General features: G+C 34.6%; 1 protein-coding gene across 1 annotated transcript in view; it reads right to left on the minus strand.

The window, feature by feature from the left end:
• LOC120429896 (uncharacterized) overlaps positions 1-21,749 on the minus strand; it is a 71,582-nt gene that overhangs the window by 20,192 nt on the left and 29,641 nt on the right. The window contains exon 2 of the mRNA XM_052710425.1: positions 540-1,030. Within this exon, the coding sequence (XP_052566385.1) occupies positions 540-1,030 (491 nt within the window). The remainder of the gene's footprint in view (positions 1-539; positions 1,031-21,749) is intronic.

The raw sequence follows: 21,749 nt of genomic DNA on the forward strand, positions 1-21,749 counted from the left end.
ATTTTCCAATTTGCGTTGAATTGGCATTCGGAACCACATTTCGTTTAGTTTGAAGAATTATTCAATTCAATACAGTAGTTGTTCGGTAACTGAGCATTGTTTAACTGGGCTGCTTTTTAACTGGGCGCTCGATAATTGGGCCGTAGCCCTGTTAAAAAGCAGACAAACGTCAAAAAATCAAAACAAATTGAAATTGCCGAGGGGTTAATGGATGCAAAAATCATGTTCAATAAATAAAAATAACTTTTTCAAACTTTATTTAATTTCAAGTCACAATTTAAGAAATATGAAAAGTAAGCATTGTAAATAAATTTAAGTAACTTTTATTTTTATATTTCGTCAGGAAAGTATTAATCATCGGTGGTCCCCTCGATATTTTTTGTTCAGCCCAGTTAACGAGCAGCATTCGGTGATTGGGCTACGTTCTTAGCCCAGTTACCGAACAAGTACTGTACTTCGATTGAATCTTTGAATCTTTGAATAATTTGGTCTGAGTATTGAAATTCTAATCAACAATCGATCAATTAATTCCAACTTACACTGTGTGGAGGTAATTGCGGTGGTGGCATCTGCTGCTGTTGTTGCTGCTGCTGCTGCTGCTGCTGGGGCGCCGGCGGCGGGTTAATAAACTGCGGTGGCTGTGGCATCAGTCCGCCGTGGCCAACGCCGGGCTGGGGCGCGGGCCGTTTGTGCTGCCGGGCCGGGGCCTGCGGGGGAATCTGGTGCGGCATGAACCATGGACAGTCGCCGGCGGCCGCGGCCGAGTTCGCTGCCGCCACCACCGTCGACGAGAAGCCCCGGTGATGGCCGACCACTGCCACTGATTGCCCGGCGGACGACTGCAGATTGATGGCCGCCGTATGGCTGTTCATGCCGCCGTTCAGCACGCTGCTTCCGGTCGAGTTGCGACGTGACAGGGTGTTGTGCTGCTGCTGCTGCTGCTGCTGGTTCTGGGTGCTTGTCGTCTGCTGTTGTTGCTGCTGCTGCTGTTGAGGACTAGTGGCGTTGGGCCTGTGTCTTAGATCGACATCTGTGGAAGAGAGAAGAGAGCACTAAATTAGTAAAGAACTTGGCGGATGATTGATGAATCAACGGACGGAGAGTTGGAGCAAACTTGGTCAACACTTGGGGCACCACTCGAGAATAATGAACACACTGGAATTCAGTGGCACCAGCCAATCCCGAGCTGGGTGATGTTATTTAGATGATGTTTGCCATATTTCCCCCCGTTCTTGGCTCTCAAACACAAACCCAGAGTCGATGTCGAGCTCGCTGCCTGTATAAGCCGGCTTGTCCAAATTAGCTTAATCAAATTTATTCAAAACACACACGCACACTCACAATCCAGCGGGCTAAACGGAGAATCGATTTGCCAATGGATGGATGGATGTGGCATATATAGAGAGACTATACGTACGATTTGCCGCCGTGCAATACCCGCGTATCGATGAGCAGTGGCGTAGCTGCACGAAAATCACGCCAATTTGAACAAAGTCCAAACGCCTCCAATTTTGCCATCATCGTGTTATATTTAAATTGATTGTACTTATTTACTTAATTTTGAGTTAGTTAGTTTTTTGGCCTTCATCGATACGTTGCCTTGTTTGAAGTTGTAGTAATACTTTTTTTCTTACGAACTGTGAAAGTATTTGAAGATCAATAATATCATACATTATTCAATATATAACCCAAGATCACTCCAAATGTCAAGTACAGGCGCGCGTCTGCATCTTTCCACGAGGAGTTATGTTGGATGAGCAGGCCTAAAGGCCAATAAGAAGTCTGCGGTCATTTAGGTTTTACCAAGTTCATTAACAGTTTGCCAAAACTTCTTTTGAACATAAGCTGTTTCTATTTTTAGAACTAGCTGTGCTTGTTTCGTCAACATGTTCTTTCTCGGTTTTTAAAACACGAAGGCGAACTACACAATAACAACATGTTTATGAGATAACCCAGCCGAAGCCAAAGGTCAAATCTGCTATGTTATCATGTTGAGCAAACTGAAATGAAACATCATGTCTGCAAATGTCATTTTACTCTCCGAGTTCTACAAGCATGTTTCATTTAAGTCAGAATAAACTTCAAAATGAACTTTTCGTAATCCGTTGCTAGATTTGGATTTTTTGTTACACAACCATGTTTAACAATGGTTTTTTGATCAAAATGTAAACAATTAGCAATTGTTATGACACTTGTTCAATAATTAACGTATAAAAACGGTTGTCCAGCAATTGTTCAACAAAACAAGCGATGTTTTTCTTGCTAGTTGCGTAAGTCTAAGGTTTTTTCCATTGAAAACTTAAATAAAATGCGCTGTGACTACACTCTAAAAACTGAAATTATCTCTTGAAAAAGTGCTTTTTGAAAAATATCAAATAATTGTTTTGATCTTGAGAATCTGTGGAATAAGTTTGATAATTGAAAAAATGAATGAAACATCAATCGGTGAAAATGTTATTTATTTTTTTAAGAAGGTGAACAAAATATGTTATTTTTTTAACAAAATGTGAAGAAAAAAAAGAAACTTTTTTGGCATCAATGCTGCGGTTGATAATAAAATAATGAAGAAAATGATTATTTGAAATTAAAACAATAAGTTTATTTTAAATATAGTAATACAGTCGACTCTCTGGCTGTCGATCTTCTCGATATCAATAATTCTCCATCTATAGATGAATTCTTCAGTCCCTTCAATCTGCATACTTCAATTATCTTCATTCCTCGATATTTTCCCTTGCTTGAAGGATCTCTTCCTCGACGTTCCCTTGGATTCTGTTTGCTTTAAAAATCTCTTCCGGTTGTCAATAATTTCACTTTCTCATGGCTTGCATTGACATTTTTCTTGGCGAAACGAAGCTTTGAAGGGTGTTTGACAATAGTTTGTTTTTGTTTGATGGACGTTGCCATGATTCTCTCCCATAGCTGGGTATCAAGAAAAAAATATTTTCAATCGAGTCTTCATTTTGCATCGTTCTGTAAACTGATGATTCTCTTCCTCGACGGTCCCTTGGATATTGACAACCAGAGAGTCGACTGTATATTCAATATTAAAAATTAAACATTTGTGATATTTTTTCTCCTTAAAAACAATTTTTTTTAAAGCAAGCATAACGAAAAATACCAAAGGAAGTGTATAAAAATATTTGCATTTTTCCAAGAACAGGCAATTTCCAAAGATCTGGTAATTTCCGTGATATCGATTAGGCCTTTGCGAATATTATTCAGAGTTTATGTCGACCCTTCTTCAAAATTGTCCTGAAAAATTAGGGGGCAAAACATTTTTTTTTTTTTCAAAAAAACTTCAAAATTTCCATGAATAAAAAAGTCTTATCAACTGAAAACAATCTTCAATGATTTTTTCTGCACTGATAATTATATTCAGCATGTTTGGGTTTGTTTAAAAATGTTTTGAATTTTTATGAAAATCCAATATATAGCAACGCAATAAAATTATTTTTCGCAAAAAAAATTTCGTCAATATTTAGATATTTTGGAAACTAATGATGGAAAAACAACTGGACAGGTGTATAATGCAGTTTAAAACACTTTTTTGATTAAATGTTGAAACCATGGTTCATAATTTAAATTTTTATCCCATTTTTTTTGCAACCCTTCGACATAGGTCAGAGTCGAGAGACATAAACTTCAATAAAAAATATTGGCCTTATTGAAAGAAAACAAAAAAAAACATTTTTGATGAAAATAATTTCATTCAGAAGTGCTTTATAGTGTACATGCATCCATAAATGTGAAAAATTTATAATTCTCAAAAATGTCAGCCGAGAAGTTGCCTATAAATGACTGATTCGAGAATTTTTAATTTTTTACCCGATTTTCGATGTTTTCAAACAAGATTCATTGTTGAAAAATAATACTTTTCGATACAAGGGCTGAAAATTTTTACTTTTTAGCACTGAAATGGATGCTAAAAACATTTCAAAATTGTGAACAGTGATTTTTTTAGCAATCGGCGAACCTTGTTTGATATCTTCTTCTTCTGCTTAAACTACAATTTTAATTGTATTTTTTTCTAAAATTTTCTGACTGTAAAAATTGTTTGTTGCAAAGGTCTTGTATTACGACATGTTTTTTTTGAAGAAAAATAAAACAAAAATGAAAAGTCTGAATAAGTGTGTTTAAAATAATACTTGATTTGAAATTTACTTGTTTAAATACTCAGTTTCTTTTTTCAAATGTTATTACTTCCTATTTCGGTTCAAAATAAGTTTTAATGACAATTCGTCAGTTCTGTCCAATTAAATAGATCGATTTTTATCTAAATATTGCTAACTAAATTTAAATAAATTCCAGGAAATAAGAGCAACAGAATAGTTCTTCTCAATTTCACAAATCGATTTTTCTGTATATTTTTTTGATTTGGATAAAACTTTGTAAATGCATTCCCCATGTCTAAAGAAGTAATTTTGCATCAATAGTTTTTCTATACAAGTCTACTTACAATTTCGGGAGCTGGTCATATAAAATGGGTATGTTAATGTATGCAATTCTGTATCTTGAGAAAGAATTTTCTGATCGAAAAATTCGGCAAAATTTTAAGGTTAGGTTAGGTTAGGGTTTTTTTTAAATATTTTTTTTCGTTTCCAAGTTTTAGCTAAATTTAGTATAAATTTTAGATTTCTTTTCATTTGTTTTGCAGTAAAATACTTCTTAAAAGAAAAAAACATCCTTGATTTTTTTTTTTGAAAGGCCAAGAAAATTTCCTACTGTTCCTCTCTGATACTTTGAAAATCGGCCCGTAATTTTCAACTGACGATGATTGGAAACTATTGGTCCGATTCTCAATGTTAATATATTAAACTTTTGTGAAATTTTCTGATCATTTCACAAAAAAAAATAAAATTAGGAAATCAAGCATTATAGACAATTTTCCTAATTTTATAGTTCACAGTTCAGATCAAGTATTATAATGTTTGTAATATTTTCATAAAAAAATCAGAAAATTTCGTAAAAAAATAATTTTTTAACATTGAAAATCGAACCAATAGCTTCCGAGATCAGAATTCATATATCATAGATTTTTCTCAAACGAACTTTTTTGTATTTTTGCCTTCCTCACTGAGGTAAGGCTATAATCCTGCTCTAAAAATGAACTTTTTATTAAAAGCTCGAAGACCCACCTTCATATATACATATCGACTCAGAATCGAAAACTGAACAAATGTCTGTGTGTGTGTATGTGTGTGTGTGTGTATGTATGTATGTGTTCAAAAATCTTGCCAAGTTTTCTCAGCACTGGCTGAACCGATTTTGATCGAACCAGTTGCATTCGACTTGGTTTAGGGTCCCATACATCGCTATTGAATTGTTTGAAGTTTCGATAAGTAGTTCAAAAGTTATGTATAAAAATGTGTTTTCACATATATCCGGATCTCAATTATATGCATGTAAACGATGTCCAGATCCATCATCCAACCCATCGTTGGTTAGGTAATCAAAAGACCTTTCCAACAAGTCCACAACATCGAAGATCTGGCAACCCTGTCTCGAGTTATGACCACTTAAGTGATATTTATGTACTTTTTTAAGCCGGATCTCACTTAAATGCATGTAAACGATGTCCGGATCCATCATCCGACCCATCGTTGGTTAGATAATTGAGAGATCTTTCCAACGAGTCCACATAATTGAAGATCTGGCAACCTTGTCTCGAGTTATGACCATCTAAGTGATATTTAAGTACTTTTTTGAAGCCGGATCTCACTTAAATGCATGTAAACGATGTCCGGAACCATCATCCGACTCATCGTTGGTTAGGTAATCAAAAGACCTTTCCAACAAGTCCACAACATCGAAGATCTGGCAACCCTGTCTCGAGTTATGACCACTTAAGTGATATTTATGTACTTTTTTAAGCCGGATCTCACTTAAATGCATGTAAACGATGTCCGGATCCATCATCCGACCCATCGTTGGTTAGATAATTGAGAGAGTCTTCAAAACTACCGTAAAACGGGGTGACTTTGATTGCCGGGGTGACTTTGATAGGTTTGCGATTTTTCCGCAAAATGAAGAGTACAATTAAAATACGTAAGGAATGGTTCAGAAACATACTGACCGTGGTAGAGAAGTGTTCAAAGTACCTCATGAAGAACTTTTCATAAATTTTTTAAAAGTTTATAAAGTTAGTTAACTATAGTTAAGAAAATGTGGATGAAAGTCATTATTTTAAACTTCTCAAAGTGTCATGATTTTCTCAATGAACATGATTTTTAATCGGAAAACGGAATGCATTTTCGGATTCTTTGGATAATTTTCCACTAGGAGAAGGTTAAATAAGTTTGTAAATAATAAATAATATGTGTTTTTGAAACACAATTAAAAAAAAATCTCCAAATTTATAGGCAAATTCAGTTGAACAAATTTCATGTAAAATGTGCAAACTTGTGATTCGTGCTTCGAATTCAGTTTAAAATGCAATATAAATCGATAATTTTATAAACAAAACTATTTTTAACAAATTTCAGGCAAAATTCCGACTTTTTAACAATTTTACCTAAAATTTATATGTATTTTGTTAAAAAGCTTATAAACTTAGTTAACTTAATATAAACATTGATTTTTTTCTTACAAACTATATCAGCTACTTTAGTGATGGTACATTTAACGTACAAATAAAGTTTGAACATCTTAAATATGATTTTAACAAGAAAAACTATGACTATCAAAGTCACCCCGGAATTAAAACCAAGAATTTTTAACGTAACTATTTTTCTAAATACTATTGAAAAAACTTTTTCTTCCAAAATAGTGCATGGACTTTGTGTGGCCTACCCCAGTACATGTTTTAAAAATAATAACCTTGAGAAAAACCTTACCTGTTGGAAAATATTCTAAAAACAAATTGAAATCCTATCAAAGTCACCCCGGTTTACGGTATACAATAATCGCTTAAGTGTTCACAACTCAGACATGGTAGCTCGATCTTCGAACTTGAGATTATTATCGCTCGCAAAATGCGCACTGTAAAAACAAAAATATTGTTTTATATACCTTTTTTTTAATAAAATAAATTCTGAATTACTGTAGTAAAAGTCAATTACATAGTAGTTAAGTTAAACGTTTCATGTGATAAAAGTACAACTTAAAATGAGGTCATCGGCCAGATGTTATTTTGCACATTAATAAAGAATAATCAAAAACATACACTACCTTTTAAACGTAAAATTGCGATACAGTTTTCCATGAAAAAATAATCGGTTTATTTCTATTTTATGCCTGCAGTTTTTGTACTTTTATACAGTGCGCAGTTGCTTTGTTTTGGTTCCGTAATGAACAGCTGTTCTTTTGTGCTGGCTTTGTTTTGGTGCCGTAATTGACAGCGAGTGATAGCTGCGGTCGAGCTGCCTGTAGTGAGATATAGATGTCGCACCCTGGCAACGATACGTGGGATGATGGATCCGGTCATAGTTTTCATTCAGATAAGTGAGATCCGGTTAAAAAACGTACAAATTCATCCCTCAAGTGGTTATAATATGATCTGCAAGCTTTTAGACTGTTTTGAAGGTATTTTGAAAAAATAGCAAAAAACCGTTGGTAAAATCGCATGCACAAAACCTTTGTAAGAAAAGTCACTTTATATTACGACGAAGTTGACTTTATAGCTGTCGGCCACCATTGCTAGTACCAACCACTAGTGTCTTCCTTTTATCTACAAGGACTTCGCCGCCCTGGGCTCCTAAGTGTATGAAAGTATGGCACGGAGCGACGGCGCCGAATACCCATTTTTACACAAAGAATTTTAGAGCGCCCGCCGCGGGATTCGAACCGGCGACCTCTGGATTGTGAGTCCAGTGCGCGGTCCGATTGATCCACACGGGCGGGACTTTATATTACACACTTCATGTAAATTCGGACGGGATTCAACTAACAGAAAGGATTGGCGCCACAGCCCGCTCAGCTTTCATGCCATTGAAGAGTAGAAAGGATAAACACCATATCTTCGCTGTCATGCTATCTTGTTGCACGTTGGGTCTGAAGGTCTGATTAAGTTGGGAACGCCATGTTGTGCAGGTTACAATGCCTCACCTTTTGATTTTCAATGATCCCATAAATTCGATTTAAATCCTGAGATATTCAATAAAAATCAAAAAAGGGACCATCCATAAACCACGTGGACATTTTTTTTTGAAATCTCAAACCCCCCCTCCCCCTTTCTTTTTATCACAGTGCGTGGACAACCGCCCAACCCCTAAAGTTTCCACGTGGTTTATGGATGGTCCCAAAGCTCTGTACGTTGTTGTCAAGTTTCAATCTTGTCGTGCTATCTTGACACACCCTGAAAATTTATGTAAGTGCGACAACTGGCTGAAGGGATTTCAAGTCAGAACGCGTTTGACACACGTATTAATCTGACTACTGGAAACATTTTGCCTTCCTCACTGAGGTAAGGCTATAATCCTGCTCTAAAAATGAACTTTTTATTAAAAGCTCGAAGACCCACCTTCATATATACATATCGACTCAGAATCGAAAACTGAACAAATGTCTGTGTGTGTGTATGTGTGTGTGTGTGTATGTATGTATGTGTTCAAAAATCTTGCCAAGTTTTCTCAGCACTGGCTGAACCGATTTTGATCGAACCAGTTGCATTCGACTTGGTTTAGGGTCCCATACATCGCTATTGAATTGTTTGAAGTTTCGATAAGTAGTTCAAAAGTTATGTATAAAAATGTGTTTTCACATATATCCGGATCTCAATTATATGCATGTAAACGATGTCCAGATCCATCATCCAACCCATCGTTGGTTAGGTAATCAAAAGACCTTTCCAACAAGTCCACAACATCGAAGATCTGGCAACCCTGTCTCGAGTTATGACCACTTAAGTGATATTTATGTACTTTTTTAAGCCGGATCTCACTTAAATGCATGTAAACGATGTCCGGATCCATCATCCGACCCATCGTTGGTTAGATAATTGAGAGATCTTTCCAACGAGTCCACATAATTGAAGATCTGGCAACCTTGTCTCGAGTTATGACCATCTAAGTGATATTTAAGTACTTTTTTGAAGCCGGATCTCACTTAAATGCATGTAAACGATGTCCGGAACCATCATCCGACTCATCGTTGAATAGGTAATCAAGAGACCTTTCCAACGAGACCACAATATCGAAGATCTGGCAACCCTGTCTCGAGTTATGACCACTTAAGTGATATTTAAGTACTTTTTTGAAGCCGGATCTCACTTAAATGCATGTAAACGATGTCCGGATCAATCATCCGACCCATCATTGGTTAGGTAATCGAGAGACCTTTCCAACGAGTCCAAATAATTGAAGATCTGGCAACCATGTCTCGAGTTATGACCACTTAAGTGATATTTATGTACTTTTTTGAAGCCGGATCTCACTTAAATGTATGTAAACGATGTCCGGAACCATCATCCGACTCATCGTTGAATAGGTAATCAAAAGACCTTTCCAACGAGACTACAATATCGAAGATCTGGCAACCCTGTCTTGAGTTATGACCACTTAAGTGATATTTAAGTACTTTTTTGAAGCCGGATCTCACTTAAATGTATGTAAACGATGTCCGGAACCATCATCCGACTCATCGTTGAATAGGTAATCAAGAGACCTTTCCAACGAGACTACAATATCGAAGATCTGGCAACCCTGTCTTGAGTTATGACCACTTAAGTGATATTTAAGTACTTTTTTGAAGCCGGATCTCACTTAAATGTATGTAAATGATGTCCGGAACCATCATCCGACTCATCGTTGGTTAGTTAATCAAAAGACCTTTCCAACGAGTCCACAACTTCGAAGATCTGGCAACCCTGTCTCGAGTTATGACCACTTAAGTGATATTTATGTACTTTTTTGAAGCCGGATCTCACTTAAATGCATGTAAACGATGTCCGGATCAATCATCCGACCCATCATTGGTTAGGTAATTGAGAGACCTTTCCAACGAGTCCAAATAATTGAAGGATGATCTGGGAACCATGTCTCGAGTTATGACCACTTAAGTGATATTGATGTACTTTTTTGAAGCCGGATCTCACTTAAATGTATGTAAACGATGTCCGGAACCATCATCCAACTCATTGTTGATTACACAGAAAAAAATATGTAAATTTACACAGCACGTAATTACTGTTTCTTATGTAAACTCACTTAATGTAATGTTGAAATATGATGTAAAGAGTAAAAAGTCATGGAAATTACTCCAATGTAAATCTAAATCTAATGTAAATCATGAATCTAATGGAAACGTTGAGCATGGAAACTCAAATCTGATGAATTTCTACCCGTGTTCGGCTTCCTGTAAATTCCTATTTAATGTAAATCATATATCCAATGTATTTCTGCCAAACGTTGACTTCAAAACTACCCGAACTAAAAATAGTAATATTTGGTTCTCTTTCTATCGATCTCATACTTCGCTGGCCCACTGCCTGAGCCTCGCCCTGAACAAGTTGATGCTTTAGCCGCTCGATTATAAAATGCGAAGATGGCTCAGTCGGCAGCGGGTAGCAGCAGTAACACCGAACATCCTACCCGTCGTCTGTTCGATTCCAGTCCAGCGTTATTCCACTTGGCCGTCGACGAGAAAGCGTCCCCTACCTGTGAAATAACTTTTTAAAATCCGAATTTCCTTTTGCTGCCCGCTTCACTCATTTTAAAATAGAACATAGGCCACACCCTTTTCCTACTGCAATCCAAGTCGAGCTTCTCATTCCCATTGACCAATCAGAAATAGTTGATTTGAACTAATGTAAATTCAAAACTAATGTAAATTTTCAAAACTAATGTAAATTTCCAATGAATATAATGTAAATTTCCAATGAACCTAATGTAAATATACATCATTTATCATGATACCTTTTGGTACATGATAAACAATGTAAATTTACAGAAATATTTTTTTCTGTGTACCCATCGTTGGTTAGGTAATCGAAAGAACTTTCCAACGAGTCCACATAATTGAAGATCTGGCAACCCTGTCTCGAGTTATGACAACTTAAGTTATATCTGTGTACTTATTTTTCTGGACCTAAAAAAAATAGCTGAAATATGTGTCCAAACCACTCATATTACCCATTGTTGGTAACAAGTGAGGAAGGCATCAACCACATAGGTGGATTAAGTTAGTTTTTTTTAATAAAATACAGCAATGTTCTTTGTCATACTGGTCATGCCTGTTGGACCTTTTTGCATAGAAGTTTCATTTTTAGCTTTCAAATCTTTGTAGTCAAATTCGAGAGAAAAAAATGTGTAAATCGAAAAAATCAAATTCTGTTTCAATATTAGAGGTTTAAGATTTTCCTTTTGTTCATAATTGAAGAAACGGATATTATCCGCTCTTGAGAATTTAAAAAAAATTATTTTTTTTGTATATATTTTGAAATATCCATAAAAGATATGTTGGAAACAAAACAAAAAAAACTTTTTTTTGTGTTTGCAAAAATTGTACATGCAGTGCAGTGTAATATTAAGTGTTTATTTTGACGCATGCTTTTGCATGCGATTTTACCATCGGATTTTTTGCTGTGTAGGATTCTTCTGATATGACATGATAATGCTTAATATATATCAATGATTGAAGTACATTTAAAGCAAATCAAACCAGCGCACCCCTTTCAACGCGTCTGACACCCCAGTCTGGGAGGAATGTGCTTCCCAACCGGCTGGGCTACCACGGTGCCAGAATACCAACCCGGCGTAAAAACACACCCACGTCCACATCCGACGACAACGACGCCGCGTCTCGCGGCCTTCATCGGCCTGAAATTGGTTTCCTGAACAATACATACTCTCTGATGCTTCTAGCAACGCGAACAAGAATGTGAATTGATACTGGTGTGATGATCTGTTGACGCGGTGCGATTCAATCCCATCGGAATCGAATGGAACCGGGGGTCGTAGATTGTTTGTTGTCGAGAGTAGTTGGTGAAACTGTATAATACGCCGATGATATAGTTGTCATTCGATTAGCGTAAATAACTGACAAATTACGGGATTGAGAGTGGCATTTAGTAGAGCTGTAACGACACTTTACAAGTGACGATCAGTTGAGCGCTAATGAGTTGTGACCTTTGATCGATGTACTTACACTTGTCACTGGTTGTTGAACACGACGTAAAGATTTAGAATCTAGCTCGATGTTTTGATTGAGTGAGAAGAATAAGAAACTCATATATACTAGATAGAAATTCTCGATAATTGATTGGTATTATAAAAGGCAATGTTTTTTTTAATAATTACTATGATTTCTCTCATCACCAAATCAATCACAAGTTCAGCGAACCATTTACCAGCTGTATCAGAGAAAGCACTCCGTCTCCAATTATTGTGTTCATTAGCTAACGAAACAACACGTTACCACCAAATCAGCAGCACTGATAATGGACAGTTCTTGACAGTTTGGACAAATTAAATTCGCACAAATTGGCCAACCCCTCAAACTGTTTTTTGCCTTCATACAAAACATTTCACCTGTCGTTCAAAACAAAGACTTGACAGAGTCACAGTGGGGATAATGATGATTTAATAACCGTGCCAAATCGCAAGATCAAGGTGTTCGAGGAGTAGACGACGGAGCAAATTAAATTACTGCACACAACAGACTCCACAGGTAAATCACGGCCGTTGCGATTGAGCACTACAAAACAAGGTGTTAAATAACACAAAACCGATCAAAATACGTGTAAACAAAACCCACCCTTTACGCCTGCGAAACAACAAGCAAAAAACGCAACCAACCAACGGTTATTGTAGAAGTTATAAAGCTGAACGAATGGAAAAAATAGACGCAGTTGCAAAATATAGAAGCAACGATTTACATGTTTGGAGTAATTTGGCAATGTAAAAGATTTAACCATTTATTAATATATCAATTTGTCAACTTTTCAACTTTTCAATTTTTATACTTTCAAACTTTTAAACTTTTCATCTTTTATACTTTTCAACTTTTCAACTTTTTAACATTTTAACTTTTCAATTTTTCAACTTTTCAACTTTTCAACTTTTCAATTTTTCAACTTTTCAACTTTTCAATTTTTCAACTTTTCAACTTTTCAACTTTTCAACTTTTCAACTTTTCAACTTTTCAACTTTTCAACTTTTCAACTTTTCAACTTTTCAACTTTTCAACTTTTCAACTTTTCAACTTTTCAACTTTTCAACTTTTCAACTTTTCAACTTTTCAACTTTTCAACTTTTCAACTTTTCAACTTTTCAACTTTTCAACTTTTCAACTTTTCAACTTTTTAACTTTTTAACTTTTTAACTTTTCAACTTTTCAACTTTTCAACTTTTCAACTTTTCAACTTTTCAACTTTTCAACTTTTCAACTTTTCAACTTTTCAACTTTTCAACTTTTCAACTTTTCAACTTTTCAACTTTTTAACTTTTTAACTTTTTAACTTTTTAACTTTTTAACTTTTTAACTTTTTAACTTTTTAACTTTTTAACTTTTTAACTTTTTAACTTTTTAACTTTTAAACTTTTAAACTTTTAAACTTTTCAACTTTTTCACTTTTTAACTTTTCAACTTTTCAACTTTTCAACTTTTCAACTTTTCAACTTTTCAACTTTTCAACTTTTCAACTTTTCAACTTTTCATTTTTTCAACTTTTCAACTTTTCAACTTTTCAACTTTTCAACTTTTCAACTTTTCAACTTTTCAACTTTTTAACTTTTTAACTTTTTAACTTTTTAACTTTTTAACTTTTCAACTTTTCAACTTTTCAACTTTTCAACTTTTCAACTTTTCAACTTTTCAACTTTTCAACTTTTCAACTTTTCAACTTTTCAACTTTTCAACTTTTCAACTTTTCAACTTTTCAACTTTTCAACTTTTCAACTTTTCAACTTTACAACTTTACAACTTTTCAACTTTTCAACTTTTCAACTTTTCAACTTTTCAACTTTTCAACTTTTCAACTTTTCAACTTTTCAACTTTTCAACTTTTCAACTTTTCAACTTTTCAACTTTTTAACTTTTTAACTTTTTAACTTTTTAACTTTTTAACTTTTTAACTTTTTAACTTTTTAACTTTTTAACTTTTTAACTTTTTAACTTTTAAACTTTTAAACTTTTCAACTTTTTCACTTTTTAACTTTTCAACTTTTCAACTTTTCAACTTTTCAACTTTTCAACTTTTCAACTTTTCAACTTTTCAACTTTTCAACTTTTCAACTTTTCATTTTTTCAACTTTTCAACTTTTCAACTTTTCAACTTTTCAACTTTTCAACTTTTCAACTTTTCAACTTTTCAACTTTTCAACTTTTTAACTTTTTAACTTTTTAACTTTTAACTTTTTAACTTTTCAACTTTTCAACTTTTCAACTTTTCAACTTTTCAACTTTTCAACTTTTCAACTTTTCAACTTTTCAACTTTTCAACTTTTCAACTTTTCAACTTTTCAACTTTTCAACTTTTCAACTTTTCAACTTTTCAACTTTTCAACTTTTCAACTTTTCAACTTTTCAACTTTACAACTTTACAACTTTTCAACTTTTCAACTTTTCAACTTTTCAACTTTTCAACTTTTCAACTGTCAATTTGTCAATTTGTCAATTTGTCAATTTGTCAATTTGTCAATTTGCCCATTTTTTTCAATTTGTCAATTTGTCAATTTGTCAATTTGTCAATTTGTCAATTTGTCAATTTGCCCATTTTTTTCAATTTGTCAATTTGTCAATTTGTCAATTTGTCAATTTGTCAATTTGTCAATTTGTCAATTTGTCAATTTGTCAATTTGTCAATTTGTCAATTTGTCAATTTGTCAATTTGTCAATTTGTCAATTTGTCAATTTGTCAATTTGTCAATTTGTCAATTTGTCAATTTGTCAATTTGTCAATTTGTCAATTTGTCAATTTGTCAATTTGTCAATTTGTCAATTTGTCAATTTGTCAATTTGTCAATTTGTCAATTTGTCAATTTGTCAATTTGTCAATTTGTCAATTGTCAATTTGTCAATTTGTCAATTTGTCAATTTGTCAATTTGTCAATTTGTCAATTTGTCAATTTGTCAATTTGTCAATTTGTCAATTTGTCAATTTGTCAATTTGTCAATTTGTCAATTTGTCAATTTGTCAATTTGTCAATTTGTCAATTTGTCAATTTGTCAATTTGTCAATTTGTCAATTTGTCAATTTGTCAATTTCTCAATTTGTCAATTTGTCAATTTGTTAATTTTCCAATTTGTCAATTTCGCAATTTGTCAATTTTCTAATTTGTCAATTTGTCAATTTGTCAATTTGTCAATTTGTCAATTTGTCAATTTGTCAATTTGTCAATTTGTCAATTTGTCAATTTGTCATTTTTTTCAATAAAAAAATTGGGATTTGGGATTTTGATTTTTTTTGTATGGAGCAAGGCCATTTAAAAAAAAACTTTTAATGTCCAGTTCATTGCCAAATTACCCAAGCCCAACTAGTGCTTGTTTTATTTGTGATATCTCACGCTAGAGAGGGCGCCGCCTCGCTAGAGTAAACGAAGCAAAACAAGAAAGAAAAAAAAATGAATACTATTAAAAAAAAACTAAGTGAATCAAAACCAAAACACACCCCAAAAAAAAGGGGGCAACCCCGCGCACACTATCGTGCCACACGAAACATCCTCACCCTTGCGAAAAAAAAAACTGACAGATTACGAGCGCGCAATTTTGGAAGTTGAACGCACTTTGGCTTAACTTTTTAGCTTTTGAGGGTTGGAATTTAATTAACGCGGGACGTTGTTTTTGGGGGCGAGTTTTCAACTTTTCCTCGCGCGAGTCGGTCAAAATTGACGACCCTGACGTGGACGCGATTATGTCAGCGGGTCTTTTTTGCGTGTTCCTTTTTAATATTTGCTTTACACGTGGGGATATTTAGCTGCAAGGGACGAGTTTTTAATCCTGTCCCGGTTAAAGTTGATGAAATTAAGTGCTTTTTCAATTACTAGAACGATTTGGAGTGGCTCGTAGCTCAATTTGAAGAATTTTAAATTTTAATTGAATATTTTCCACTAAATTCCACCCCCAAGTTCACAACAAACTTGCTCAGCGCAGAGGTTTATTATGAATAGATACTGTTGAGTCAGTGTACCACCAGGAATCCACGTGCGTGTTGTTTACCAATTTTTACAGCAATCAACGAACGAACGAAACCACCTGCACACAAAGCCCTACTGAACCGATTAATTTCCTCGCTAATAGAGTAATTAAGCAGAGCTCTTAGCACCCATTCAACGGTTTGTGTTGTGAATTCTTTTTTTTTCTTCTACACTTCTCATTTTCATGATGTTCTCTACTTTTCACTTCTGACGCGAACAATCAACGGGTTTACTGTACTGGAAGTACTCGGTTGGTCTTGTTGCATAGTTGGCGTTATGAGAAGTAATTATGATTGTTAGTTGGTGGTGGCAACACTTCTGTGTTTCAGACTGTTGATATGCCAGTGATTCGAAGAATTTTTCTCTCAACCTTTCTATAGAATGGAGATAAGTAATGGTGAAGAACGTGTTGATCGATTTGAGCAAAAGTTTAAAAATAGACTCGCTATATCGAAAAATGGGCAAATGAATCACCCTGACAGAAGTTAAAAGTTTAACCTTTGAATTAAAAAAAAAATGAACTTTGCTGCTACACCCAAAACTGAGCAGCACTCGTACGAAAGAATGATGGCCTCGAGCCGTGAGAATAGTGGTACCATCCCCGGAAACAGAGAACACAGCTTGAGATGGGCGAGAGAATCATTCCCTCGAGGTTCATTTGCAAAAAAAAGTTCATCCGTCAAAACAAAAACAAAAGTGTCGACAACGGGAATCAAACCAGAGACCTTTGACAGACTAACCCAACGACTTAACTGCCCTGGCCACCACAGCTTGGTGACCGAGGAGTGGTCAGAAGTCGATGTATGACACTTGTTGGGAATTTATTAGTACAAATGAACACGTTTTTTTTTATGGTGTGAGTTGGTAGCATTATTCCCTCGATTTTGGCTCTGAGCCCTCTATAAATTTTGAGGGAACGATTGTCACGACTCTGAATTTTGGGTTTAGATAAAAATAAATATCTTACAACTTACATTGTTTCGTTTTAACATCTTTTTTTTTAAATTTGATTAAGCAAAAGAAAATAAAAAAATAACCATAAAAATTATTCGAAACGAAATCAAGAATGAGCAATCCGTTCCTTTTGAGATTTGATGGGCCTTTAACTAAAAAATATAAGGGTAATTTTCTACCAACTCACACGAAATCGGGTAAAGTTGCCCCGGCCCCTCTTCGATTTGCGGTGAAACTTTGTCGGTACGACCCCTTCAATTTTAGAACATGCGAAAAAAGAGGTGTTTTTTAATAATTTCATAGAAACTTGGTGTCAAAGGGACCCGGCAGACGGTAATAACAAAATTAATGATATTTCAATGACAAATCCTGTTAAAATAACAAAAAGTGATATTATTTTATCCTGAATTTCAACTTCAGGAAGAAAAAATAAAAACAGTTTCTGATAAAATAATAAGATTTGGTATTGAAGTGATATTATATTGAAATTTTTTAATAGCACGCTAATCCCGAGCAGACGAAAATATCGTCAGAATAACATTTTTTGATATTTGAAAATACTAGGCTAATAACATTTTAGGTTATTTATAACAAGATTTGTTATTCGTCGTTATGATTTTTTTGATATTGGATTGTTATTGTAATAACAGACTTATCACATTTTTTGTTATTCTTCGAACAAATCTTTATTTTTTTTTTGTTATTTTAACAACTAATCCGATCTTCTCAATTACAGTTGGAGGTATTCTTCCATAACAAAAAATGTTATTCCCATGTTGTTTTGGCTTTTAACCAATATCAGACCAATAACAAATTTCGTAAGCTGTTATTTAACTCTTATGAAAAAATGGGTTTTTCAAGAAGATTCCATAACACTTTCTGTTATTTTAACAATATTTGATATTGAAGTGGCATGAATTTTGTTATTACCGTCTGCCCGGGATAAGAGGAAATGTTATACATTTCAAAAACTCTCCTAATAACAAGATTTGTTATTCGGTTGGTATTCTGACTTAGAAATAAAATTACCATAAATCGCACAAATGGAAATGTTTCTAAGTGTCCATAACACAATCTGTTATTATTTTTTTATTTTGTTAAATATGTTTAGATCTTTGGGATAATTTTGTCCATGAAATGGGGTCCCCGGGCAGACGGTAATAACAAAATTCATGCCATTTCAATAACAAATATGTTAAAATAACAAAAAATGTTATGGAATATTCTTTTAAAATCCATTTTTGCAAAAGGGTATAAAAACAGTTTATGTTATCATAACAAAATTTGTTATTGGTCTGATATTGGTTGAAAGCCAAAACAACTTTGGAATAACATTTTTTGTTATGGAAGAATACCGCCAACTGTTATTGGGATGATCGGATTAGTTGTTAAAATAACAAAAAATAATAACAAAGATTTGTTCGAAGAATAACGCAAAATGTTATTAGTCTGTTATTACAATAACAATCCAATAACAAAAAAATCATAACGGCGAATAACAAATATTGTTATAAATAATATGAAATGTTATTGGCTTAGTATTTTCAAATAACAAAAAATGTTATTCCCACGTTATTTCCGTCTGCTCGGGTCATTATTTTGGCCATGAATGTGGTCCTTAAGCTGAAATTATTCTAAAAAGTTGAAATTTTGAAAGTTGATTTTTTTATTATTTGATATACTCCCTAAGGGACTTTGCTAAAATTGGCTAGAACTATGGGATAATTTTGACCAATTTCGTCGGGGTCATTATTTCGGCCATGAAATGGTGTCTTTAAGCTGAAATTATTCTAAAAAGATGAAATTTTGAAAGTTGTTTTTTTTTATTACTTGATATACCCCCTAAGGGACTTTGCTAAAATTGGCTTGAACTATGGGATAATTTTGACCAATTTCGTCGGGGTCATAATTTTGGCCATGAAATGGTGTCTGTCATATCCAGCATCCAGAGTCCGAGTTGTCTTCAAAGTCGCTTGGAGGTATCCGACTCTGCAGCTCTGACTACCCGGGCAGACGGTAATAACAAACTTCATGCCATTTCAATAACAAATACTGTTAAAATAACAGAAAGTGTTATGGAATCTTCTTGAAAAATCCATTTTTGTATAACAGTTTAATAACAGTTTATGTTATCATAACAAAATTTTTTATTGGTCTGATATTGGTTGAAAGCCAAAACAACTTTGGAATAACATTTTTTGTTATGGAAGAATACCTCAAAATGTTATTGGGAAGATCGGATTAGTTGTTAAAATAACAAAAAATAATAACAAAGATTTGTTCGAAGAATAACTAAAAATGTTATTAATCTGTTATTACAATAAGGGACCATCCATAAACCACGTGGACACTTTTTTGGGATTCTCAACCCCCCCCCCCCTTCGTGGATAATTGTCCATACACAAAAAACTTTTTTGTATGGAGCGTGGACAATTGCCATACCCCCCCCCCCCCCCCTTAAGTGTCCATCTGGTTTATGGATGGTCCCTAACAATCCAAAAACAAAAAAAATCATAACGACGAATAACAAATTTTGTTATAAATAACGTAAAATGTTATTGGTCTAGTATTTTCAAATATCAAAATATGTTATTCTCAAGTTATTTCCGTCTGCTCGGGTAGTAGAGAGGAGTTATGACAACTGCAGGTTTATTTGCAAATTACAAATAAACCAAAACAATAACTTTTTTTTATTATGGAGACAAACCAGTTCAAAAACATTTTTTTTTATTATGCTGCTCCACCTCTCCGCACAAAATAACAAATCTTGTTATTTCTTTATGATTCCTTCTGTGTTATTGGTTTGTTATTGCAATAACAACATAATAACAGTTTAAGTTATTCTTTGAACAAATCTTTGTTATTGATTTTTGTTATTTTAACAACTAATCCGATCATCCCAATAACATATTCCGATCTTCTCACAATATCAAAAACTGACCTTCCCAAGTTATATCTGCTCGGGGACTCTTAAGTAAAATTGGTAGTATTTTTTTTTAAAGTGGAGTAACAGAAAATGGCAGAGTTTTTAAAACTTTTTTTTTTAGTGTTTTTTTTTCGATGAAAAATACGTTTTTTTTAAATTCTGAGTACGCCACCAAATTGGGCGTCTAATTTTACATAAAAGTCCCATGGACACCAAATTTCTAGCTCATCACCGTTTCAGGCAGCAAATTATTGAAAACACTTTTAAAATCTAGCGCTCCTCCCGAGCATGGGTAAATAACAAGGGAAATGCGTAATAATACCTTTCTCTGGTATCAATACCAAATTTTGGTATTCCTGGACCCTTTAAAATTTGTCTTAAGGATTATGCAAGAGCAAAATGTGGTATCATACCAATTTAACCCGTAAAGACCCGGGACGTTTTGTGTTTAGCAAAATCGATGTAGCTCAGCCAGTTTTCAACCGATTTGAGTGCTTCAAGTTGCAAAATCAAGGGGATTAGTTGCGCCATCTTTTAAGAGATGACCCATCCCCCCTGACCCCTCCCCCCTTTAAGGGGAGGCAAAACTAGCTGTCTCTGAGTCAAAAATCGAGGATAATCTATTGTAAAAAATTGGGAAACCCATAAATTTCAACCAATTTTGCTCTTTTTACACTTCTGAGTCACACAGATCAACTTCCGGTCACGTACAACCAATACCGGATGTTCCGGATACCGGTTCTGGAAGTTCTCGGAGCTAGGCAGAACTTGGTCATAAATCTGATTGAAACATCATTGTAATCCTCAATATTTTCAGCAAATAAGATAAAAAAGTATCATTGTTGCCAAAAAATCTAATCTGCTCACAGTATGGCCACCCCGGATGTTCCGGATACCGGTTCCCATGGGGCCACTTTTCAGAACCACTCGAAATAGTCAAGCGACACTTCAAACATCATGAAATTAGCCAGATATTAGCATTATAACTCTTGTCAAGTACCCTCGACAAGATCCTGTCAAAGTATGGCCACCCCGGATGTTCCGGATACCGGTTCCCGTGGGGCCATTTTTCAAAATCATTCAAAATGGTCATGCGACACTTCAAACATCGTGGAATCAGAAAGATATTTACTCTACAACTTATTTCTACTGTCCTCGACAAGATCCTGTCCAAATATGGTCACTCCGGATGTTCCGGATACCGGTTCCCATGGGGCCACTTTTCAGAACCACTCGAAATAGTCAAGCGACACTTCAAACATCATGAAATTAGCCAGATATTAGCATTATAACTCTTGTAAAGTACCCTCGACTAGATCTTGTCAAAGTATGGCCACTCCGAATATTCCGGATATTGGTTTCCATGTGACCACTTTTCAGAAACCGGTATGTCCCGGATACCGTTTCCCATGGGGCCATTTATCATAAATGAGTGGTTCATGGCCATGCGATACTTCAATCATCTTGAAATTAGTCAAATATTGCTTTATAGCTCTTGACAAATACTTTCACAAGATCCTGTCAAAGTATGACTACCCGGTCGGTTCCGTATACCGGTTCCTATGGGGACACTTTACAAAACTACTAATAATTGTCAAGCAACTTATCATACATCGTGAAATGATCCAGATAACCGGATACCGGTTCCCATGGAACCACTTTTCAATACCACTCGAAATAGTCAAGTGACACTTCAAACATCTTGAAATAAGCCAGATATTTGCTTTCTAACAATTGTCAAGTACCCTCGACAAGATCCTGTCAATGTATGGCCACTTCGGATAATCCGGATACAG

Source organism: Culex pipiens, chromosome 3 (genome assembly GCF_016801865.2).
Source record: "Culex pipiens pallens isolate TS chromosome 3, TS_CPP_V2, whole genome shotgun sequence".
Classification (NCBI taxonomy): Eukaryota; Metazoa; Arthropoda; class Insecta; order Diptera; family Culicidae; genus Culex; species Culex pipiens.